Source organism: Vanacampus margaritifer, chromosome 18 (genome assembly GCF_051991255.1).
Source record: "Vanacampus margaritifer isolate UIUO_Vmar chromosome 18, RoL_Vmar_1.0, whole genome shotgun sequence".
NCBI classification, from domain to species: Eukaryota; Metazoa; Chordata; class Actinopteri; order Syngnathiformes; family Syngnathidae; genus Vanacampus; species Vanacampus margaritifer.
In genome coordinates this window covers 7,253,698-7,279,352 of record NC_135449.1, presented here as the reverse complement: position 1 = coordinate 7,279,352, position 25,655 = coordinate 7,253,698, and the positions used below count along the sequence as shown (strand labels likewise).

Here is a 25,655-nt window from a genome sequence, read left to right as displayed (position 1 = left end):
TAGGCGACAAAAACGTGTAGTAAATAGTTGTGCTCGAGAAAATTGTTAATGTTTGTATTATATTTATAATTAATATATTTTCATTAACTTAATTTTAACATTCATTTAATAAAATAAATGCAAAATGTTTTATAGATATATAAAAAAAAGCTTATTTGACAAATAACCTAATTCACTCCCATTTTTTCAATGGTAATTCATAATTTTGTTAATTTTGTTTTGTTCTTTTATATAGTTAAATGCCAAACACATAGCTATGTATGTATTAGTGTGTGTTCATATGAGCATGATGCGAAAAAGGCATGTTTGTGAGAGATGAGTCCTCGAGGCCACCGTTAATCTTTTGTTTTCATGCTATATGGCCTGGATTGTGATCTGATCCATTTTGTGTCTTTTTTTGTCTCGTTCAGTTGAGCTGTCTCCCGCACGCACGCACGCCTGAGACCTCTCCGCCGCCACCGACAGCTGCTGAGCTCGCCTGCTCCACTTGAGGTCGCTTCCAGTCACACGAGGCGAACATAAACACTCTCATTTTTCCATTCCGTTCTTCTTTTATTCACATACAGTACCTTCACTTCTGCACGGATCACATTCGAGAATATCAAAAGGAATCTAACCCGAAAAAGTGTCGCGGAAGTGGTACGAGGACTACAAAATAGAGCCGAGTAATGCGCATAAAATATATGAACACGGGGGGTTTGGTCGGGAGGGGGTCCCACACTATTTACAGTGGATTTAAAAACTCCTGTAATCTATCGCGTTTCTTTTTATACATAACATGTACAGTATCATTCTTGAGTGGATTTGGGGTGGTGAAAGCACACTCTATTCACTCTGCCATAAATAAAACACTTAGAAAAATAGAAGACCTCACGTCAAACAGAGCCATGAAAACGCGTGGAACGATTAACTCATTCACTGCCATTGACGGCTATAGACGTCAAAAATTCATTTGAACTATTTCTATTAGTTTCACATTTTTTTTGAGTGTGACAACCTCAGATTTTTTTTATTGTACATTTAGAACGGATATCAAATTTGTGATTAATTGCGAGTTAACTATTGAAGTCATGCAATTAATCACAATAAAAAAAATTTTTTTTTTAATAATCTTTCTTTTTCTTTTATTAGGGACATCAGGTGATTATTTTTTTACATTGTAATTAATCACATGACTTCACTAGTTAACTCAAGATTAATCACACATTTTATATCTGTTCTAAATGTACAATCCATTTTTTCCAAAGTTTTCATACTCTTGTTAACAAAAGTGGAAAAAAATGTGAAACTAATAGAAATAGTTCAAATGAATTTTTGACGTCTATAGCCGTCAATGGCAGTGAATGAGTTAATAAGGAATGACACACTTTTAACCTGATAATGAGGTGGGAGTTCCAATATTCCTCTCGGAAAACAGCAACTCAACGGGAACGCGAGTGGTGAAAAGTGTGACGGATAGGAATGCAGCAGTTACGTTAAAACCTCCATGTTGGATTAGTAGTGTGCGTGTGTGTACATTCACAGGTGTACCCCGTAGTGTTTAAGGCTCGGGAGGCGTCGTCGCACGTCCTCCCGAGGAGAAGACGACCGAAAAGTCAAACTACTTCTTCTTGGAGTTGACGCTCTTGCACACCCAGTTCATGCCCTCCTGCGGTGGGGGGGAGGAGAGATTGAAAAACAGAAAAGAGCGATTTAAAAAATAATAATCACAAAAAGTTGGTGTACCTGGATGCCCTCGCCGGTGAGGGCGGAGCACGACTGGATTTGCCAGATGCGGTCGCGGATGGTGTGCAGGTTGAGGCCCTCGGCGATCTCGGAGGCCGGCGCCGCCGTCAGGAGGTCCTGCTTGTTGGCGAAGATCAACACGGGCACGCCGCTCAGCTTCTCCTCGTCCAGCAACTCGGCCAGCTCCTGGGAGAGAGAAAAAAAAAGCGACACAATATGACGGTCAGTTGTCATTACAGGGCTTCTCAAAATGGCTGCCAAGTTGACCTTTAGCATCATTCAGGCACTTTGTCTGCCATGTTCTTTTGGATTTATATGCCAATGATACGAGCAATCATATAAATGTGCAATTTGGGAGTTTTCAAGGGTTATATATTTTTTCTATGCTATTGCAGAAACAAGCTTTTGCAAAAAAATAAAAAATTTGAAAAATTAATTGCATTATAGACTTTAGCAGCAACCCATAGTTTTTCTTAAAGATCAATTACTTTTTATTCCATTTTCACAGTTTCAAGCAGCATCTTTTTAGACAATTGAATTTTTAATTATTAAATGTTTACTATTTTGATTTATTGTTGATGCTGTAGTTGACGTTAGCACTTCCCATTTTTCCAAGTAATTACATTTAACGGTGTTGTTGATGTAGGCGAAACAAGCATGAAAATAAATGTTATTGTATTTGTTTTCTGTCGTTGTTGATGATGCTTCAGGAGAAAGCAGATCTTTTTAAAGGTAATTTTTGTTGTGGATGCTTTAGCAGAAACCAGCATTTTTATTTATTTATTTAAACAAATTATTATTATTATTATTTTGTTGCAAACTGCCTTTTTTTAAGTAATTGATTTTTTGTTGATGTTGTAGCTTAAAAATTATTTTTTAAAAACTGTTTTTTATTATTGAAGCAGAAATCAACATTTTTTTAAAAAGCAAAAAAAAAAAGTCCCATTATTTTTTGTTGTTACCTTGGAGGAAACCAAATATTTTTTACTAGTAATGATTTTTACTATACTATATATTTTTGTTGTGTCAAAATCCATGTTGGATTGACTTCGTACATAATGAAAAAAATTATGATGTAAAAACTTTTTTTTTTTTTAGGTAGGCATCTTCCAAACATGTCGCAGAAAAACGAATAATGTCTCAGACCGGGTACATACCTGACCCGTCTCCTCAAATCTCTTCCTGTCAGCGCTGTCGATGACATAAATCTGCAAAACAAACGTCAAGTTACGTTGTGAACGGTGACACAGTTCCACAATGTGTCGATAACGTTACGAGCATACAAGCACGTCTGTGTTTTCAAAGTAGTTCCTCCAGTAGGGCCTGATCTTCCTCTGGCCGCCGATGTCCCAAACGTTGAGCTTGAAGCCTTGCGACTGAACACTCTTGATGTTGAAGCCCTGGAGGAGGAGGAGGATTTGTGACTCTTAAACTACAAATTGTTAGCCCAATAGTAGTTATTGTTAACTTACTGTCACAATATCAAAAACAATACCACAACATGCTTGGTAAAAAAAATGTGATTTTTCTTTATGTCTGTGTAGATTGGATCGCTACTTGCCTGGGTGGGAGTGATATGGCTGATGTCCTCAGAGGCGAGCTGCTTGAGAAGGGTGGTCTTTCCGCCGTTGTCTAACCCCAGCAGTAGTATCCTCACCTCCTGGTCCGGTGTGCTCTTCAGCTTGCGCAGGATTGACAGCAATCCCTGCACGCACAAATAACATTATTAAATAACACGTCTCTTGACGCCTGCCATTGTTGTGCAGTTTACAAACATTAATCCATCACTTTTCTTGGCTTGGTTCTGTAAAAAATAAGTGAACGGACAAACCTGATTTCAGCAGACTTTAATGTAAGAAACATCATGCAATTTCATTTGTCTTTATTTTTCACATTTCCACACAAGAAGGCCGGAGCCGAGATTCGAACTCAGAACCTTAGAACTGTGATGCGGACGTGCAAAACACGAGCCGCAGTCCTTCCGTCTTCCAAACATGTATTCAATGCATCGAAAACAGTCTTCGTCTTCATCTAAACTAGTGTCCTGTTGTCGTTTGACTGGCTGGTAATTGGCTCGGATAAACGACAGCACCAGAGATGCTAAACGCGGCTAATTTGCTAAGCTAATCTCTCCCTTTGGCAACTGAAGCTAACGCAACAAGGAGGCTTTCGCGATTGGATCGCCCGCGCAAACAACGTTAACAACTTTGCATCCCTGCCTGTTTTATAACGATCGCATTTCGACCCGTTTTCGGACAGTTAACGGTAATTACGAGCGAATTACGGACACTCACCATCTTGTTGTCTTGTGTCGTGGAGACGCCGCCGCGGAGGGTTACTAAGGACGATGACGTCACTTGCACAGGCACGCGCGCGAGTGGTTGATGTATTAAGCCGCTTAAGTGCTTGAAAAGCACTTTATTAATATTATCCCCACGCTGTAAACATGCTGGGAATCTACGTAAAAATGGATAATAAAATATTAGACGTGAGAATTAAATCCGTTGTTCTCACTCCCATCCACAGATGGCGACCGTGAGGCTGAAGTTGCTTGCACCAACAACGCTTTGTCTTTTACTTACATCAACAATATGTATGTATATAATTTTCTGTTTCTTTCACATTTTATTCTTTTCAAGTAACAAAACTTTTGACCCTAATTTAACTCCATAGATATGGGACCGAAGCCTGCAGTTCCGCTAGGCAAGCAGATAGAAAGATGGATGGATGGATGGATGGATGGATGGATGGATGGATGGATGGATGGATGGATAGATAGATAGATAGATAGATAGATAGATAGATAGATAGATAGATAGATAGATAGATAGATAGATAGATAGATAGATAGATAGATAGATAGATAGATAGATAGATAGATAAAATAGGCGGGCTTTAGGACCTACTCAACTCGCTGGGAGCTGCAATACCTTACCACACCACAGGTGGCGACAACGATACTCATTTTCCTGACAACCGCCAAGTAAGCCCACATCCACCTTGTCTTTTTTGTCTCGCAAAACAACATACGGGAGCGTTTAGAACCAGGCATGAAGACACTGTTGATTTTTATTAGGTTTATTGCAGAAATTCGTTAGATCACTCTGGGTCGTGACATACGAAAACAACAATTACTCGACTCGCACGCTAACTCGTGCCATATTTACTCGGTTCCGGGTTCTCTACCAATAACAAGCCTCTCTTGGACTCATTCGCGCGTCATGTGGTGTTTAAGGACCCTCGTAAATTTAGGAACATTTCATGAATGGAACCGTCTCTAGCACATAACCCAGTTCGTTACAATGCATTTATTTAGATAAATTTCGAAATATGTGTTAGAAACTTCCGTAGACATTTTAAAGGCAGGTGAAACATTTTTAAGTAGTCGTTTGGCTTGATATATTTTATTTATTTATTTTTATTAACTGTATCATGTTTTGTGATTCTGCATACTATATGATATGAATAAAATTAGGTTAGGTCGTGGACTCTTTACAATCTAGCAACTAATGTTCTATTCAAGAATAATTTACAGTTTCGGGTTTTAGGACCCAGCCGATTTCCGTGCCGCGGGGAGCTGCCCCGCCGCGCTATTGGCGGAGAGCTTGCCACGTGCAACATTTCTTTACGTTTCTTGACTTGACCTGGCAGCTTTTTACTCACAGGCGGCGGACGACCCACTCGAAGGTGAGAATTGCGTCTTGACGTGCCGTCGAAATCACAAAAATATGTTTCTTCATGTTTTCTATGCCTCGTTGCGGGCAGACCGCCAGTAACACGAGACACAAATTGCATCACTCTACCGGGCATATGTTTTCTCTGCTCTTTCTGGAATATCCTCCCCACCCAACTTTGAGCCCACTCACGAATGCAATTGAATCGCACCCTCGGTTATTCTTTAATGCAATTAAATGCATTTTCAACACCTAGGGCGTCTAGGGACAGCGTGAACTACATCCAGGTGTGCTCCGGCTTGTAGATCCAGTTTGTCAAGCTTCAGTTGCACACAGAGGTGCTTCTTTTAACGGCTATAATAAATTGTATTTATGTGTATTAAGTGTAAGTAAAATGCTGTCTGAAGTTACTCCAGTAACATCATGATCCATATGTTTGTTTACTAACGCAGGCAGGCATGTGAGAAAATAAATCTGGAATCATCTGGAAACTTGAACGTTACAACCTGGTATAAGTTTCTTCTTCTTTTTTATTTTCTTTGACGTATTCTACTAATGACCTACTTTCAAGCATGTGAAAATCCTGCAGAGGCCTATCAGTTTTAGGCTTGTTGATAAAGCTTTGTAAGCGTTACGAAAAATATTGACTTTCGACTGTTGCAGACCCACATTTTAAAGTAAACAGATCCAGAACCATCCAGATCAAGTCAAGCTGGGGTCGCACAAAGTCTCTTAAAAGCAACAATTGCAGCAACATCTGTGAATAACTAACTCCTTATGTGAATAATTAGTAAGTTATGTTGTTTTTCTTTGGGAACCTGGATTCTACTGGTTCTGGCCGGGTAGCGTAGCGCTAGACAGCCTCACCAACTATTCACTAGGTTTCTGTCAATTATTTCTAATGTTTTTTTTTTTCAAGAGGATGCAAAGGGCACATTTGCACCTTCGGAACTTTTTGAGGACAATCTAGATTTGAAGATGAAAAAAGTACCTGTAACTTAAGGTGGAAATGCAGCCTTTAAAAGTCATTTCCAAGACTCCTTAAAAGATTAACTTTCGTCTGATTGCTATCAAATTTGAACCTAATCGAATAAATCAACTCCACGCCCCCTACTGGCAGAAATGTGAACGCACTCTCTTCCTCAGGTCTTCATTAGAACCTTTTCGGAGGACAAACATCAACCCTCCCCCTGCGACCCGTGAATCCTCCGCCATGGCGCTCAGCCCCACATTCGACATCGACGCCCCGCGATGGGACCAGACCACCTTCATGGGGCGCCTCAAGCACTTCTTCAACATCACCGACTGGCGGACGGCGCTCTTGCCCGACTCGCGCCTGGACGAGGCCAAAGCCTTGGTGGAGAGCTGCAGGTGGGACATGGCGATTATAGAAAATGTTTCACGATGACGCGTTCAATTCCACGTTCTGTTTTTCCAGGGCCGGCTCGGTCCCACCGGGTACCAGCGAGGAGCAACTCCACTACGCCAAGAAGCTGTATGACTCCGCCTTCCACCCCGACTCGGGCGACCGCATGAACATCATCGGCCGCATGTCCTTCCAAGTCCCCGGCGGCATGGCCATCACCGGCTGCATGCTGCAGTTCTACAGGTAGACTTGCGCAAACGTCACCACGGACGTTGTTCTTCTGCAGAGTTTTTGTTTATTTCTATTGCACAAGGTGTGGGCTTATCGTGGCAGGAGAAAGAAGGCGTTGCGTTAATCAGAAAGATAGTTAACGAAACGAAAGGAAATCTAAAATTGAAAAAAAAAAATTGTTCAAATAAAATACTGTAAGAACAAATGCTTTTAAAATATAGAAAACTAATTGAAACTTTTTTTTATGTTTATATGTCTTATGTTTATAAACCTAGCTAATTGTAGCAAAAATGTGCGTTTTGTGTTTGCATACATTAGCTTTCAAGGGTTTGTTTTAAACATATTTATTTTAATTTAACTAAAAATTGTAGTCTACAAAATAATTAGTGACCTATTTTAATCTCGCAGACAACAAATACTACTTACACTTAAAAAAAAAACTGAAACTAATACTAAAACTAATAAAAAAATAAAGTAATTAAAAAAAAAAAAACTAACAAGCTTGCTCCAAAACCTCATTTAAACTAATTGCATTAAAAAAAAAAAAGTGAAAAAACAATACAAAAACTAACTATAATGAAAAATCCAAAACTATTCTAACTCTGACTGAGCATGCAGGGAACTTATTTTTTTCTTCATTCTAAAGATTTCTAGTCATTCTTAATGTTTCTATTGTTCCTCGTGATGTTTATCACGAATAACTAAATTGAGGCGCCATCTCATTAATCATAACGACACGTATCGCACATTGTTGTATGCATATGACCAAGTGTTTCTTGCACATTTTTAAAACTAGATTATCTCTAGTCTATTATTTTATTTTTATTATTATTATTGTACAGAAGAGTCATCACGTTTATTACAAAACACGCACACACTGTCATGGCCAATTTGATCAATTTTATACTGGGTCATTCCTAGTGGTTTTGGTTTTGCGACGGCAGCCGTTAAAAAAGTGCATCGGTGTCTTTCCAGAACTGTTCCCGCGGTGGTCTTCTGGCAGTGGGTCAATCAGTCCTTCAACGCGCTGGTCAACTACACCAACCGCAACGCCGCCTCGCCCATCACCCCCACGTAAGACCTCTTTACATCCACCGCCATGGCAGGCTTCAAATGACATCACCGTTGTGCGCCTCAGGCAGATCGGCGTCGCCTACGTGACCGCCACCAGCACGGCTTTAGCCACGGCGGTGGGACTCAACCTCTACACGAAGGTACGGTTGCCACGGATACTGGATTAACGCTTTTTGTGTGTGAAGTCTCTCGCCGTTGCGCCACATCATACTCTACTTCACCCCCCCCTTTCCTCCCGCAGAGAGCACCTCCCCTGGTGGCGCGATGGGTCCCTTTCGCGGCCGTGGCGTCGGCCAACTGTGTCAACATTCCCATGATGAGGCAACAGTGAGTCCCTCATACACATTCTGAGGACTTTCTGGATCAATTTGCATCACTCCACCAGTTGACAGTAATCATACAGTAATTTCTGGACTACAAGCCGCTACGTTTTTTCCACTTGCCTTCGACCCTGCGGCTAATACAAAGGCGCGGCTTATCCATCAGATCACAAAGGGGGGCGCACTATAAAGGAAGCGCAAGAGCGTCAGGCAGAGCAAAACAAACCAAGTGAGCCCAAATTATAGTAGGAGAGACAGAACGAGAGCGAGACAATTTGCGCCCTCGTTATGGAAAAGAAAGTAGTCGGAACTCGGTGCGGTAACATTAAAACACCTGCGGCTTACAGTCGGGTGCGGCTTATATGTGTAACACACTCAGGTATTCCCCAAATTTAGCTAGCGCGGCTTATAGCCTGGTGCGCCTTGTAGTCCAGACTGTAATTCGAATGTGGTTGGCTAATTCTGAACACAGCCACATCCCTAGTGATGAGGGTGTGCATACTTTTGCAACCACACTTGTGTTGTTTATTTTTATATCCCCTCTCAAAAACATAATAAAATAATGAATTTTATTGGAGGAAAAGGTTTTGAGTTGACATTGTTATATCACCAAACCCGATATTTGAACAAGGGTGTGTAGACTTTCTATATACACTGTATCTGTCATTCCGATAGTGGATTAATTGCGTAATTACTTATAAATTTATATAATAGATTTTTTTTATTTGGTTTTACAAAGTAAAGATAAATTACAGGCAAAGCTGTACAATACTTTAGTGTTTGTTTCAATTTACAACAAAGGAAAAAAATATTTTTGGGAAGTGGGTTGGTGTGCTAATGTCTAAAAAAAAAAAAAAAAAAAACGAAAAATCTGGAGAGAGAAAATATTTATATACGAGCGGTTAAAAAGTCATTTGTTTCCGTCGCGTCATTTAAAAAAATATTTTCTTCCGACTAAAAATGTGCCTAAAATGTTTCATCAGGGAAATCTTGAATGGCATCGCTGTCACCGATGAAAATGGCAACAAGCTCGGCCACTCAAAAGTAAGCTTTATTTATTTTGTTTTAATGATTAAATATTGAAACTAAAACAGATCTTCCAACCTCCTTCATTCACTTGAAATCTTGTCAATTTCCCCCCCCCGTGCAGAAAGCGGCGGTGAAAGGCATCACGCAGGTGGTCGTCTCCAGGATCGCCATGGCCGCACCGGGAATGAGTACGTATAGGAAAAAAAACAACCCCGTCTTACAAACGGCTCTTTATTTCGCCGCCTCACTCGCGCTCTCCTCCGCAGTCATACTCCCCATCATCATGCAGCGGCTGGAAAAATACAAATTCATGCAGGTTTGTTCCTTGTTTTTTTTTTTTTTTTCTGCCTTTCTTTGGTAAAGAGTAAACCCCCACGTAGACTTGTTTTCTTCTCTTCCGCAGAGAATCACATACCTCCACGGGCCCATTCAAGTGATGATGGTGGGCGTCTTGTAAGTACAACATCTGGCCGGAGGAGGTTGGAAGGAGTTTTAGTGATACGAGTCTCAAGGTGGGGTCAACTCGCTTTTGTTGTGCTTTTCTCTTAACAGTTTGGTCTTCATGGTGCCGGCAGCCTGCTCGCTGTTCCCGCAAAGATGGTAACTCATGTCTAATTTTTTTTGTATACTCTTCTGTTATTTTTATTCCAGAAATATTTTTTTTTAAACTGTGAAGGATAATATGTGCATTTTTGTAACTACATTGCTTGCTGTGATTGAGGTGAAAATAATTGATGATGGAGAATAAAATATTGATATTTCTAATTAGGTGAATAAATGGCAAAAAGGCAATTGAAATAGTGGTGGTATTATGAGCTGTAATAAAAAAAATAAAATTTTAATTAATTTTAATATAATATTTTTCACACATTAATTATTATTATTTTTTTTTTACTATTCATAAGTTCCTGGTACTTTTAAGCAAATGAGTCAATAGCAGCAGCCAACAAAGGGCAGTTAAGTAAATCAGGCCCATCTCTTTTGCTGCTGAACAGGTTGCGCAAAAAAAATAAAAAAATAAATAAACATCAAAATATTTAGATTTTATTTTTTACATACATATTTTTTTCGAATATATTTATCAAGAGTATATTAACCCAACTTGCTAAAAACTTTTTTTTTTAATGTATGTTTATCTCCTTAAATATAATTGAATAAAACAAGTAATTCAAGTCCATCTCATTTTCTGCCTCAACAGGCTGCAAAATAAAATAATAAAAAAATCTAAATATTTTTTTTTCCTGTAACAGGCTACAAAATAAAATAATTCAAAAATTCGTATTATTATATTTTCCCCTTTTTTCTATCCATCTATGTTTTGTATATTTATATTCAGTAGTAATTAGCTTTTTTTTTAACCATTTTATTTACATTTTATCGTTGAATTAACTAATACAGGCCTAGTGCTTTTGCTGCCTTAACAGTGTGCAAAAAAATCTTATTTTGCTTTTGTTCAAAATCATCAATACATCTCTAAAAAATATAATTTAGTGACATTTTTCTCAATTGATAAAAATAAATAAATAAAGGAATTCAAGCCCAACAGTCAACAAATGCCAAATAATCAGGTGAGGACATTTGAATGGCGTAAAGCCATTTGATTGGTTGCTGAGTTCTGCTGTCTTTGTGTCACAGTTCCATCGCCGTGTCAAAGCTGGAGCCCGAACTGCGCGACTCCATTACATCCAAGTACGGGGACGGCGTGCAGCGTGTCTACTTCAACAAAGGCCTCTGAGAACTCCAACCGCAGGACTCACTGCGTACTCACTCTTACTCCTTCTCTCCCCAGTGGTTACTCACATGTTTCACGAGGTGCTTATTACGCGGAACGTATACCTTATACTGTACGTGGGGAACTTTGATGAATGCTTTTTAATTCTGCTGGGATGATTTCCATTTCTCTCTCATTACAAACCAAATAGTCTCTTCTCAGGAATTTTTCTTTTGATGACTTTGCTAGCTCGGAACTGAACGAAAGTCCCGGTACTTCTTTTTTTTTTTTATCTTAAAATGTTTACGTGCCTCGGACAACGTCTCTACAGTAACGAGGCTCTCTGGATTTTCTCAAAACACAAAAGGATTCCTATGCACGGTTCAAGATGGACACCACTGGTTTAAAAAATATGGGAGTGGTACGCAAAAGAGAGGACACAATTCTGACTCTTGATTTGCATGATTCAACTGAAGCTGTGTAAAAAAAACAAAAAAAAAACATAATTCTCAGTAGATGTTGTAATAAAAGACCTATGATATTTAAAAATCATTACTGTGCTGTTGTATGCTAATTTTTTTGTTTGGTCAAGCAACTTCATGGTTAGATGACAGTGAGTGGGGCAGAAGTGCTGAAACGACTCGCTGACAGACATTTTCACAAAAAAATTCCAACATGTGGCTTAATAATTGCTTTTACAATGCATTACTTTTGAGGGTGTGCACACTTTTGCTACCACATATGAGATATTCCTTCTCTCAAAAAGATGTCTTTTTGTTTTTAAATCAATTGACAGGTACATGGTATAGGTCAAGTCAGGTCACATTCATGATGGACAAACGTTTTATAATTATAATAATTTATAACACAGAAACCTGGTATTTGAACAAGAGTGTGTTGGCAAAAAACACAGTCATAATTCCAAATGTGAAGCAGCAGTGCATGTAAGCTAGCAACGATGGATAAATATGGAATTTAAGTCAATGCAAGTTAGTTTCGTTGTTTAGTGTTGTCATGAATGTTAAGGTATTCGTATGGCATTTACATGTATTTTTTTTCTCGTTAGCACAATTGCCACTTGTTAATGAGTTTACGTTATTTTTGGCCTTTCCCGCTCGCTGTAGCCGTAGGGGGCGTGGCCAGGGAGCAGCGTCTATAAAACAGCCGAGCATCAGACGACAACAAGAGTCCTTGAACGACTCATGCAAACGGACCCGACTCTGAATGCGACAGAACCTGACTTTACCTTTATGACTTACGCCAACCATTCGTCTTGTCGTTGATGTCTTGACTCGCTCCAGTAAAAAAAAAAAAAAGAAAGAAAGGAAAAAAGGATATATATTTATATACCGAAAAAACGACAGTCACTTCTCTTTGGCGTCTACACAGCCAACACTGCAAAAAAAAAGAGAGAGAACCCCAAGAGTTGCCTTGTCTGCGTCAACAATGTCGCTGAGCGTGAACGGCGTCCTGTGCACGCTGGCACTGCTGCTCGTGTGGCGGGCGGAGGAGCTGGCCGAGGCGTGCAGCTGCGCCCCGGTGCACCCGCAACAGGCTTTCTGCAACGCCGACGTGGGTAAGTACACCACCCACCCATGCCCAGACACGCATGTTGTTGTTGTTGTTGTCTGTTCCACATGCCGCACCACTAGCACCCCAATCATCAATCTGTTTCGCGTTCTAGTGGTGTTGTGCTGTTCAAGGCCACGACTCGGTTTGCATGCTGATGCAGACCCCCTTCTAGACCACAACAGACCCCTTTACACTGCAAAAAAAAAAACTGGGCTTAACAGTTCCTTAACTTGTATGAGAAACCTGACCTAAAGAAAATGTCATGCTCAAAAATAACCATTAAAAAGATTTTAGAGCACCCTATTGATATTTAATTAAGAAATTGCTGACATGACAACTGCATGTACAAATATATATCATCAAACTAAATATAATAGAAAACAGCTTGTAATTAAATGTTTATTTTTTGCTTATACTGATATCTTAAACTCTACATATAATCACAAAACTTGATCTAGGATTTCTTTATACTTCCTTGACACTAATTACTACTTTTCTCTTAGACAGGGCTTTTGCTGCCATCTTGTGACATTTTAAGAATCTACAGAATGAGCCCAAAAATGTGAAAACTGCCAGTTTCGGCAGTTTTCCTTGATAAACCAAGGATGCCTTGGAATTTTTTTTACTACCGGTCTGCGACCCATTTGGTGTAATTGTGAATTACAGCTCTGATGCACCTAAACTTGACCACTTTTTGGCGTTTTGAAAATGTTAAGAGTGTGGTGAAATGTAGAAGTTCTCCTTTGTGGACTGGAAGGAAAACGCCGTTGCATCATTTTAGACCGCATGACGAACGTTTGAAGATATCTATACAATATATATTTATATCTGCATCCGGAGAGTATTTACAGTGATTCACTTTTTCCACATTTTGCTACTTTATAGCCTTATCGCAATTCATTTTTTTCCCATCAAAATCCTCCTTCTGTAATTTTTCCTTTTTTTCCCCCCAATTTATTTAGAAACAACAAATCATTTTTGAGCATGTCGTCACATGTTTAGCAGTTAGCACGCCAGTTTTGCGCCTTCCTCTTTGCAGTACCGCCCATCAGGTCGGATAAGGGAGCGTTAACGTGTTGCTGTCGATTCATTACATACAGATTCAGTTGTGACATTAAAGTGTATGCAAATGTGTTTCGCAATCCTAACGTGACCTGCAGTGCGTTTGATTCTGTCTGAAGTTGCCAAGGAAACCGCATAATGAGCATGATATGCTTTGGTAATATGAATGAATAACTCTGTTTTGTATTTACAGTACATAAATGTTTTTGGCTTTATAGGATAAGCTTCCCTTGAAAATAAGTAAAAATTAACCATGGCTTAAAATGAAAGACAGTGTACTTATCTATTTCAATTAATTGTTTAAACACTTTGACTTTCGCTCTTATTCAATACGATGACTTAATAAAATTCTATCAACAATTTCAAGCAAGTCCTAAATTTCTGTGGCAAAGATCAGGCAAGTTGAGTCAAGTCCCCACTAAACACATTTTTACACTCAGTGTCTGTACTTGCATTAGCAACACATTCATAATCGCATTTTTTTTTCTGTCGTTTTTTTTTTTTTTTTTTTTTCTGTAAGTCAAACGCGCAAGCTGGAATTGAGACGGCGCCTTTACGAGGCCTTCGGGATGCCGAAGGGGCTCGGCTGGGACAACGTGGCACCGCGCAGGGAAAAGAGAGAAGCAGTGTGGAAAGGGTCGGTCTCACTTCAGGGTGGGGGGTGGGGGGGGGGGGGGGTTGAGAAGAAATCAAATCTCAACCACACTGCAAACTTTCCTCTCTGTCCAGTTCGTCTTTTTTTTTTTAAACTTGATTTCCACTCCTTTTTTGTGAGGAGGGGTGGCGCAAGTTTTGGAATGACAGGAATGCTTCACAAAAGGGACGCACACTTTGAAACATGCCAAAAAAAACATCACGTACGCTGGAAGTGAACGCATGATGCGGAGCGCTGCGGCTCGGGTGACATCTGGATGACATCCTGGGTGTGTTTTCAAGCCAGGGGGAAGCAATAAAAGTACCAGTGTGTGAGAAAATCGGTGCGAGAAGTTGCACTTGATGGTCCATGTTTTTGTTTGTGTTGCTTTTGTCTATTTACAGACTCTATTTCATATGACGAGTGGGAATGTTTTAAGGGTTTTACTCGGAGACTTTGATGGAGCGATATGGCTTCAAAATAAAATCCGATTTTAAGCGCTTTTTTTTTTTTTGCGAGAGAGAGATGTTGCTCAAATACAGCAACCAAATCACTAATTTGGTAAAATTGACAGTGCTTTTGTAAACTAGTCTCTCTGTTCACAACCATGTTATTAGTGTAAGCAGTGCATGTCAGCGGTGATGTGGAAGCTACTAAAAAATATATTTAGAAAAAAGAAATCATCCCAACAAATAAACGTCTTATGCTCGTTTGATTCCCTTCCTTGAGAAACAGGATGTCTGTGTTTGGTGAGCCGGTGTGTTTTTTAGACCTTTCGAAGAGTCAACAAACCATTACGGGAAGTCTAAAATGTGGTTTTTGGTTTATGCGTGACCCAGCAGCACAGTCATTGAGAAGCATTTTTGTTTTTTGTTTTTAAGCCGCATGTCTGTGTGCGCTTCCTGCAAACGACGACGTCAAAATGATGCGGTCTGACAATGGGTCTTTATGTAGTGGAAATGGCTTCCATACTGTAAATAACTGGCGTGTATGACCAGCTGTTTTGATGCCGCATGGCGGACCGCAAGCCGCAGCGGTCATGCAGTATCATGGTCTCGCCGCAAACGTCGGCGACAATACAGTTTTAACTTGCTAGTTAGTGCGGCAACGATTCTCTTGTGGTTACGCGGCTGCTTGTTGCTAGGCAGAATTAGTGGGACTCAATAAAAAAAAATTGCCAGTAATGCTTACTATGTTGTTTTCATTGCAACTCAAGCCGACTTTTTAAGTTAAAAATAGCTTCTCTTTTTTTTTTCAACTCCCAGGATCCCTCACAGTAGCCTGGCCAATGGTAGCTAGCGCTAAGCTAGCGCTAAGCTAGCGCTAAGCTAGCGCTAAGCTAGCGCTAAGCTAGCGCTAAGCTAGCGCTTCAGTCCGGCTGGTGAGCAAGTGACCAAACGCACTTCGTATGCTGCTGTGACAGCAAGAGAGGCCAGCAGTGAAGTAACAAAGAAAAAGATGTTAACTTGATACACTGGCTAGCTAATTTAATGCTCATTAGCCGGCTAAATAGACAGGGTGAAATGGTGGAAAATTATTCACATAGGACACCGAAAGAACTACGAAACATGTTTATTTATAAACTCAAAAATGTACACTAAAGACTACAAAACAGTTATTCCTATTAGCTTAATCTCTCTCCTTTTACTCCACTGCCCCTCACATAGTAGAGAAAGTATAGTGAGATTAATTGGAAGGAACACAAAGTCAAACAAATGTACACAAGATTCTAAATCTGCCTCACATGGCAGAGAAATGACATAAAGATGAAGGAAAGTCAAACATGTTATAAGCCGCTACTAGTACTTCTGTCTAAAATGATGTAACAACATCCCCCTTTCAATCCACAAAGAGGAACTTTTAGGTTTCACCATTTAACTTTTGGTGAGCTGAAGTAGCAAAGGAGGAAGTCCAAACCAAGATGGCAAATTTCAAAATAAAGGCGCTTGTTCACACGCTGCTGTTGTACATTAGCGTTGCAGACGGAATACAGCTGACATGACCGAAATTACAGCTGACGTTTTAGCTTTAGCGCAGGCCGACGTAATTGGCTCAACATGTGGCGGCGGATGGAAAAGGAAGAGGGTCGTCATGGCGGTGGTGGGCTGAATGGAGGAGGGGGGGAGGGGGGGTATACTTTGTGCATGGAAAAGTTGTCCAAAATTAAAATCTGAGTCATTGCGCCGCATCCTGAGAAGCGCTAACAAGCGAAATGTGGGTCACTCGGCGGTTTGCTGTCGGATTGGCGGCCTGGTGCATATCACATGACCTTGTGGTGTTTGATCTGCTGTCTGTAGACTTTACTGTGTCAGTGTGATCATGTGGACTACATGTCTTGTTTTTTTTTATTTACTTTTTTTCTTTTTCTCTGGTTTGTGATGTCTTCTACCATTCCCATCATCTTTTTCTTCCGTGGTTCAAATCGTGTTCCACCAACTTCATCTTCTGTGATTCTATGGCTTCTTCATGGTCTATGATTCACATCTTATACTGTTGTTATCCTCGTTTATGTTGGGTTTTCTACAGTTCTCATGGTACTCTTCTCAACCTAATTCCGGAAGTCACGTTTTGCGTAGTCTTTCTATCTGGCATACTGTTCAATATTTTTGCAGTCTTTTCGTTTGGGTCTTCTATGGTTCGCATCGGTCCTGTTCTTCATTTTGCGTTTTCTTTTACGGCTCACATTGTTTTGGTCCCCAGTCTTGTATGGTCTGTATCATTTCTTCAGTCTTCAGTTTCTATAGTTTGTGTGTGTTGCCCTCTTCTACAGTCTGTGTTTTCTAATTTGCATAATTTTTGATGGATTCTGTTGCCTATGGTTTGCCTCTTCTTTGTTTCAAGTCTTCTGCGGATTACATTGTTGTTGCTTTTTAGGTGCCTGGCGTCTTTTACGGTTTATCTACTATGATTATGTCGTCTACGATTAATCTTCTACTTTTCGAGTGGTCATCTTCTTCCTCTATGGTTCGCAATTTAGCGCCGGGTCTCATTTGTGCGAATCATATTGTCGGAGTTCATCGTAGTAATGAGCCCTTGAATCTGCCCCAAAATGGCTGCTTTTGAGCCAAAATGTCTGACTTCCTGTTCAATTTTGGACGTGGGTCTTTGAGGCATTTTCTGTGTGGCTTGATTGTGTCAACTATTGAACTATTTTCCAGGGGGAACCACTGAGTAGTTTGTTTGGGCGCTACTACTTTTTATTTATTATTATTTATTTTTTATTATTTAATAAGCAGCATGTCGTGTACATTGCCGACACTGCTAATTTAATTTTCCTGTCAGCTTGGCACCCCCGTCGTCGAATCCTCTGCTCGTTAGAATGCTCCAAAAACTCCGAATGAGGTCAGGAAGCGAGAGCAGGAGGGTGGAGGTGGGGGGGGGGGTGTAGAGGAATGCAGGCCGGAGCGCCAGCCAGGTACAACCGCACTCGTGTGCTGAATATTTGCGGAGTGGGACTGAAAACGCTGAGGTTTGCACGAGTATATGAAGTTGAGCATTATTCAACCTGTGCAAAATTGACATTTGAAAGAGTTCGCATTAAAGCACTTCGCAATGTTGATGACCGTAGTGTTGTAAACAAATGACGTCAACGGATGAATTTGAACCCTTGCTTACTCGGCTGTTTCGGTTATGTATAATTTGTTAGCCATGTGGGGCAGCGTAGTCGTGATGTTAATAAACTCGGTGAGTGAATGTCTGCGTGTATTTCATCCACTTCTGATTGTTTTTCCTTGACTCCCTTGCTCACATTTTCCATTGAGAATTTAATGTCGTAAGCATAGTTGAAGCGGGACGTCGCCAAACACACGCACCGCGTTCGTATCAGCTTTCAGGTTCTTTAAATAGAGTAGAATGAAAAGCCTGGTCGGTCATAATGCGATGTTAAAAATCCCCTAGCATGATTTTCATTAAGTTTTTTTTATTTTTTATTTTTTTATTTTTTTATTTTATTTTTTATTTTTTTATTTTATTTTTTATGCAAGGGCATACAGAAGGCCTTTGATGCAGTTTATGACATGAAGAGGTGGCTCAAAGCAATAATGGTATTTATTACAAAAACGGCCAGCAGGTGGCAGCAGAGTTCCGAGATCATCCAGGGCCATGTTGCAACAAGCCCTTTTTGTCAAGTGTTTTCACCAGGAATGTGAATTGCTGCAAAACGGAAACAGATAAAAAAAAAATAATAATTCCTGATGAAATAAGATAATCTTTTTTTTTTTGGTCGGTTCCATGTTTTTATAGTAATAGAACATAATATTCTGTGGGCCTTGCAAATTCAGTCAAAATCCAGCGAAACGGCCGGGAGCGAAGGGGATTGCTTCAGTGAAAATGGCTAGGAGTGAACGTCTGCAGTCACACTATTATTATTTGACGAAAAACCTCACTAAACCCGACCGTTTTCTTGAACAGTGATCCGAGCGAAGGTGGTCGGCGAGCGAGAGGTGGACTCTGGCAACGACATCTACGGGAACCCCATCAAGAGGATTCAGTATGACGTCAAGCAGATCAAGGTCGTCGCAAGTCAATCGTCGCGCGTGCGTTCGCCGCGTCCTCAAAGTTTCAAATTCAAACGCTTTTTTTTTTTTTTTTCCCCACCGCAGATGTTCAAGGGACCCAATCAGGACATCGACACCATCTTCACTGCGCCCGTGTCGGCCGTGTGCGGCGTCACCCTGGACACTAGCGGCAAGAAGGAGTACTTGATCTCCGGTGTGTATTTTTTTAATTCTAGCGGAGGGAATCAGTTATCAATTAATTTTGGTCATCAAACATAAAAAAAACAATGCTCAACTTTTTTCACCCTTGTTTTTTGGCGTGTTAATGACAAAACCAGTAAATAAATCATTTGCATATTTTCTACAGTGTTCAATTTGAAATAATGACCTGTTTTTGATTAAAGCGAATAAAGTTAAAACGTTTTTTTTTTTAAATCCTATTTATCAACAAAATAATTGAAGGATTAATTCATTTATAAAATAATCATTAGTTGAAGACCTAATTGATAAATCATTAGATTGGGGTTGGATTCCTTTTTATGCTCAATTTGTTTTGTTCAATGAATTAAAAAAAACAAACACATTAAATAATTTTTTTTTTTAATTACTTGATGAAAAAAAATTGAATTTTGTATCTTATTTCAATATTAACCAAATATTTAATACAGAAATAATTGGTTGTTTATTTTAATATTATTTACAGAGAGTCACTTAGCAAAAAAATGTATAAAATAATCACACCAAAGTATTAAACACAAGAGTACAAAAATACACCTTTCTCTCAAAATGGTAGCACAAAAATGTGTCCCCCCCCCCCCCACACACACACACACACACTCTTTTAAATGCATTTGAAAGGTTGTTGCTAGCAGTGATGTCCGCTCACACCAGAGGCTGAGCTGCACTGTGTTTGTTTACTGAGTACACATGGCTAGTGCACAAGGCGATTACATTTCCCATCCCTGACTAAATATACCATATAGCAACACGCTCTGCAAATACTGCAAACTCAGCAGATATTTCAAAAGTAAAAAAAAAAAGAAGAAAAAAAGTTGATTTGTCGTCCGCTGTGTCTTTTTCGCAGGCAAGGCCGACGCCGGCGGGCAAATGCACGTGACGCTGTGCGATTACATTATGCTCTGGGACTCCTTGAGCAACACCCAGAAGAAGAGTCTCAGCCAACGCTACCAGATGGGCTGCGAGTGCAAGGTAAGAGACCGGCGCGGAAAGATTACTTTTTATTTATTTATTTAACTTTTTTTTTAAAACCCGTCATGGTTGTCGGGGGATTAACATTGCATTTTCTATTTCTATACACTTTAAATTGGTCAGTCATTTGTAAAAATAACAAATCCACATTGGGACTGACCAATATTTTTGATTTTTGAAAAAATATAAAATTGACCATATTTGGACATAGGTGATGATATGCTATTGACCATATGAAGCGCTTTTTAAAAAATGTTTCATTGCAATCACAATTTAAAGTCTCCCAAGCTGAAGTTCGTGAGTTCGTTCCTCAACCCTTTCATAGTTTTTTTTTTCATGGAATATGCAAATTCTCTCTGTGACGAATATTAGATGATCGATCAATCAAGAATTTTTTGCTTTTATCAATAAAACAATGACAAATCATTGCAATATATGATAGTGATCAATAGCATAATCCGATTATGACAATATTATTTGAAGAAAATAACTAATACGTAAAAATTAAGTATAATACATTTTTAGGAGTCAATTTTATAATTACTATGAAAGAGTTTAATTTAACAAATCACTTCGAAAAATAGAATTGGAGAAAAAACTGTAAATGAACAAATGTATAATTAAAAATAAATTAAATTTGAAAATGCAAAAAAATATTTACTGGCATAAATAATATATATCCACATCTAAATGAGTCAATTAATAAATAGAAATATTTCAAACTACCGGTTTATATGCCAAATAAATTTACAGCGCATGTGCAATCACAAATGGTGCTAATATTATTATTATTATTAATAATATTATTTTATATATTAACGGTTAATTACATTAAATGCTTATAATATAATTTTTTATTTATTTTATCTTCTACAAATGGTGCTAATATTATTATTATTATTATTAATAATATTATTTTATATATTTAAAAAAAAATGGAAACGGTTAATTACATTAAATGCTTATAATATAATTTTTTATTTATTTTATTTAGTAGTAATTTCTGTTTGTTAAAATAAAAATCTCTTAAGCAAGCTAAATCAATATATAAATTATATATATATTTTTTAAAAGAAGCTTAAATATATGTACAAATAAATAAATAAAATTAATAAATAAAAACAAATCACGTTCTGAAACTTTTGGAATTGGCCCCTTGAACCAAAACTGGCCACACTTCTGTTCTTTGAGACTCTTTCGCGCACCCTATGAAAAAAAAAAAAAGCATCCATTTTGTGGGGGGGGCGGGGCTGCAGATCGTACGCTGCCCCTCGCTGCCCTGCGAGATCTCGGCCCCCGAGGAGTGCCTGTGGACGGACCTGATTATCGAGAAGCAGGTTTACGGTCGCCAGGCCAACCACTACGCTTGCGTCAAGCGCGCCGACGGATCCTGCTCCTGGTACCGCGGCGTGGCCCCGCCCAAGAAGGAGTTCCTGGACGCGGAGGATCCCTAGGGGAGGTCCCGCCGCTCGGGCCTGAAAGTATCAATTCACACCCCATGGAAAAACCAATATCAGGCCATTTTGATTTAGAGGGGGGAGAATCGGTAGCCTCTCTGTGTCCATTTTAAAGCAAATGAGGGTTTTTTGTTGTTGAGACTGGTCAAGTGATGTAAATTCCTCCTGAGGCTGGCGTCAGGAGGACGCAACTTAGTTTTTACTCTTTTTTTTTTTTTTTTTTTTTTTTTGTAGCGACGAGCACTTCCTCTAAAGCTCTTTTAAGTCTAAACCAATCGATCCTAGAGTTGCGCCGAGATGTTACACTTAAATGACCTCATTGTCCATTTCATCCAAAACCAAAATTCCAAGTTGCCTTTTGTTATTTTGTTATTTTTTTTGTTGTTTTCCTTTTTTTGAAGTACACCCATGTCAGGCTAGTCTTCTTTCAAAACAACACGACTCAGCATTTTTTTTTGCTTGCTGACAAACCGCTCACTGGACCAGTCTATGGTGTGTATGTTTGTGAATGTACATGACCAGGAAAGATACAAGTTTGCTTGCTCCCATTTTCCATGAAGAATACTGAACTCAAAATGAGAGACTTTTGTGACAAACGCGTCAAAAATGATTCAAGTCGGCTAATTAGAATCAGTTTCCTGATTAAAACCTCCCTCAGATTCATTCGACCCCAAACTGTGCACGGTATCTCTAGCTCGCCAAACGTATGGTCTCGTTGCCGTGGAGACGGCTTCGATGAGTCGAGAACAGTGGCGCGGAGCACAGGAGGAAATCGGGGGTGGGGGTGGCTTAAGCCACCCGCATCCCGGAGATACAGGCCTTAAAAAAAAAAAAAAAAATTGCTTCAACTAAATCTGCTAACTTAAGTCTCTCGTTTCATGTTCTATCCTGAAATTCATGTTGAATGGGAGCAGGAAATACCTTACAAGTGTTATATCAACTAATAACTGCGTTACTACCCTGTCACCTTCGAATCCGCAGTGTCGCACCCTGCAGCTGTACAGCACCTATGCATATGTTTTTGTCCTTACTTGACCTACTAGTATTATTTTTATGAATTATTTACTGCGTTAGTTAACTAGATTTGCACTTTTTTTCGAGAAAAGCGTTCACGTACAGAAAGGCCTGAACACTGATGTTACAATTACAAGTATTAGTATCCGTAGTATTATGTTTATTGCACGCCTCCCCAGAGCAGAGCCTTGAATTGAGTGACAAAAAAGTTTTGTTTTTTTTTAAGATTTCACTGCTAATTTTAATGTCTTATGTTTTTGATTGTATGTGCATTTTCACCGTTTGCCAATGTACGTACGGAGGGTCCGGTGTGAGCGTGCTCCCTCTTTTTCACATCTATTCTCCCACCAAGTTACTCGCCAAAGCTTTCTTATCGCCTTTTGGAACGCAGCGCTGCTTTAAACGCAAGAAAACGATTTTTAAAAAAAAAACAACAACAACAATATAACATACAGGCACTTTCCATTTTAAAAGGTATGTACCCTGAGATTAAAAAAAAACACCCAAAGAAATGAGATCAATACAATTTAAATGCATTAATGTATTTTAACACTCAATTTGAATATATGCAGTGGATCTAAAAAGTCTACACACCCCTGTTGCAACATCAGGTATTTGTTATAAAAAAATTGACACCAAGATAAATGTCATGTCAAAAACTTGTTCCACCAGTGTGACCTATAACTTGTACAATTCAATTGATCTTTGAAAGGCAAAAAAATATTTGTTAGCATAAGTGTGCACACCCTTTTATAGCTGGGGATGCGGGTAATAATCTCATTTCAATTTATGGAAAGTAGGAGTTGTAACACAACTGCTACTATTTGCAGTGCCTCTGATGAACCCCTAGTAAAGTTCAGATGTTCGAGTAGGCTTTTCCTGACATTTTCCTTCTTTCCTGAAGGTTTTCTGCTAACATTGATTGCAGTTTGGTCTTAATTTCCCCTTATATATATCCACTGTATCGCTATAAACTAGCATTAAAAAAAAAAGTAATGCTTAGTTGTTTTTTTTTCTCTCAAGGCGTACCTGATAAATTGGCAAGTGATTGTTTATATACCGTATATATGTAAAGGAGTATTAGAGGCATAATTTAAACTCAATTTTTCCATTCTGTTACTGTTTTTGGTGTGTTTTTTGGTAGTTGTTTTTTTTTCATTCATTGTCTTAAAAAATGTGTTTAGCCGTCGAGGCAAGGTCCTCTTGCGCTGGAGCACCGTGAGAGTGAAGAAAGAATATTCATTTCTTTTTTTCTTTTTTTTTTTCCTTGTGTGAATAATAATAAAGATGACGATCATGATGATGATAATAATAATAGACCACCGTGCATGTGTCTGATGCTTTCTGTACGTCCGGTAAAAAAGGACAGAAATATTCCATATTATCAAATAAAACGATGTCTTTGAAAGGATGAATGTCTTTTTGCATCTTCTCTCTCCAACGGTGAAACCTAAAATACATACAACAAAATTGAATATAATCACACCTATTTTGAAAAAAAATGTGTTTTTATGTAATTTATAAAAATGCATTTTTATGAATTTTTTTTTTTTAAATTAAAATTAACACAAAGTAAATTCAATTTTTAAATTAAAATTGTAATTAAATTGTTTTATTTTTAAGAAACAGTGTATAATTTTTTTTAATTTAAGACAACTAAAATGAATAAATACATTTATAAATGAAATGGCAGCTGACAGCAGGTGAATGTAATATCTGTCAATTAAAAATATAAAATACTACAAAAAATTACAAACAAAAAAAGGAAAAAAAATGTGTATCATTAATTTGAAAAAAAATACATAAAAATATTGTGAGTCACAGCCGGTGAAGGTGTAAGTACAATATTTCAAGGCTCATAACAAAGGAAAAGCCAACACTGTATTCATCATTTGACGTCTAAGTGCTGTTTCTAAATTTCTAAGCCTCAGTTTGGGAGGTTGCTAGCAAGAGTGAAAGACGTAGCAGACAAATCACTTGAGTTACTTGACTCCAGTTGGAAAATATTTGAAAAATGTGCAGCCCAGCCCAGGGAGTAGGTTTGTCATTTTTGTTCATTCCTGTCTTTATAACATGAATGTTTTTGTTTTATTTTGGGAGGGGTTTAACAGTAGTTTGTGTTTGTATGTTTATATAGATGTTAGCGTGGGAGTGCTTGTGTGCGTGTGAGAGTACGTGACAGTATGTGTTTTTTTTTTTTTTTGTATTTGTTCATTTGTGCATGTCAACTCGCTTGATCTGCTTTTGACTTTGACCTCGGATGTTTACTCTGGCTTCATAAACGTGCAAAATGGGTCAAACGTCCTGGTTTCCCCGCTTTAACTGATCTTTACACTCAAAACGCTTGTTAATGTCAAAAGTGTCATGTTTTTTCCCAAGCCAGAATGTAAATTCAACATAAACATGACTTTAGTATTAGTTAACTAGTAAAGCATTTTTTTTTTTTAAATGTAAAACATTTTCAATGGAAAATCTGTGGTTTGTCTCCCTCTAGTGGCTATCCTTGGTCACATCATCTACTGTCAGGTTTGTGCTCGGTAGGCCATTGAATGACTAACTAGTCGTGACACGAGTGTTTCACAAGAACAAACAATAATACGTACCTAAAAATATTGATAGTAAAGTTGATGCATAACTAAGATATAGTATTTTAAACCTGAAACGCTGCCATTTTGGAGATATATATATATTTTTTACCAATATGTGATGCTTGTAGTCATTTATTGGTACAGTCGATTTGCAGCCAAAATGGAAGATGAGGATTCTCTGTGCTTGTTTTTTTTTTCTACCTTGTTTTTCAACTCCGAATTCCTCCAAGGAGACACTGTTAGGCTGATTTTGCTCAAAATGCTAACTTAGCGTACGCTTCCCCCTCTCTCCTTTTCCCAATGAGTCACAATGTTGGTTTGTTGTCTTTAGCTGCATGCAAATGACCGGGCCGAGGCTTGCTTGCATTTCACCGCCTACGCGCATTCTCATTTCCAAACAGCAGCAGGAAGGGAAAACTGTGCAAATAAACAGAAAGTTTTTTTTTTTTTTTTTTTTTAAAGCAGAGCTGAAAGGGGAATAGGTAAAATGTCT

At 38.7% G+C, this 25,655-nt stretch overlaps 3 protein-coding genes across 7 annotated transcripts; 2 read left to right on the top strand and 1 right to left on the bottom strand.

The window, feature by feature from the left end:
• Positions 1-531: 531 nt before the first annotated feature.
• Positions 532-4,184, bottom strand: arl3b (ADP ribosylation factor like GTPase 3b). Its single transcript, XM_077550587.1, has 6 exons — positions 4,020-4,184; positions 3,287-3,430; positions 3,009-3,125; positions 2,883-2,933; positions 1,726-1,911; positions 532-1,648 (listed from the first exon to the last, which is right to left on the bottom strand). The coding sequence occupies exons 1-6, from the start codon at positions 4,020-4,022 to the stop codon at positions 1,601-1,603; spliced, it is 549 nt and encodes a 182-aa protein (XP_077406713.1). The 5' UTR covers positions 4,023-4,184; the 3' UTR covers positions 532-1,600.
• On the top strand, positions 1,799-11,682 carry sfxn2 (sideroflexin 2). 5 transcript variants are annotated; one of them, XM_077550582.1, is made up of 16 exons: positions 1,799-1,947; positions 3,270-3,372; positions 5,377-5,412; positions 5,656-5,737; positions 5,852-5,908; positions 6,546-6,770; positions 6,838-7,008; positions 7,972-8,070; positions 8,135-8,210; positions 8,312-8,397; positions 9,374-9,434; positions 9,541-9,607; positions 9,686-9,735; positions 9,823-9,872; positions 9,972-10,019; positions 11,055-11,682. In XM_077550582.1, the coding sequence occupies exons 6-16, from the start codon at positions 6,613-6,615 to the stop codon at positions 11,152-11,154; spliced, it is 966 nt and encodes a 321-aa protein (XP_077406708.1). In that variant the 5' UTR covers positions 1,799-1,947; positions 3,270-3,372; positions 5,377-5,412; positions 5,656-5,737; positions 5,852-5,908; positions 6,546-6,612; the 3' UTR covers positions 11,155-11,682. The 5 variants fall into 5 exon arrangements, with proteins under 5 accessions (XP_077406708.1, XP_077406709.1, XP_077406712.1 ...); XM_077550583.1 differs by lacking the exon at positions 5,377-5,412 and adding an exon at positions 4,399-4,708; XM_077550586.1 differs by lacking the exons at positions 5,377-5,412; positions 5,656-5,737 and adding an exon at positions 4,399-4,708.
• A 617-nt stretch (positions 11,683-12,299) lies between these two features.
• timp2a (TIMP metallopeptidase inhibitor 2a) lies at positions 12,300-23,985 on the top strand. Its single transcript, XM_077551152.1, has 5 exons — positions 12,300-12,706; positions 18,809-18,909; positions 19,000-19,108; positions 19,979-20,103; positions 21,360-23,985. The coding sequence occupies exons 1-5, from the start codon at positions 12,577-12,579 to the stop codon at positions 21,555-21,557; spliced, it is 663 nt and encodes a 220-aa protein (XP_077407278.1). The 5' UTR covers positions 12,300-12,576; the 3' UTR covers positions 21,558-23,985.
• The last annotated feature ends 1,670 nt before the right edge of the window (positions 23,986-25,655 follow it).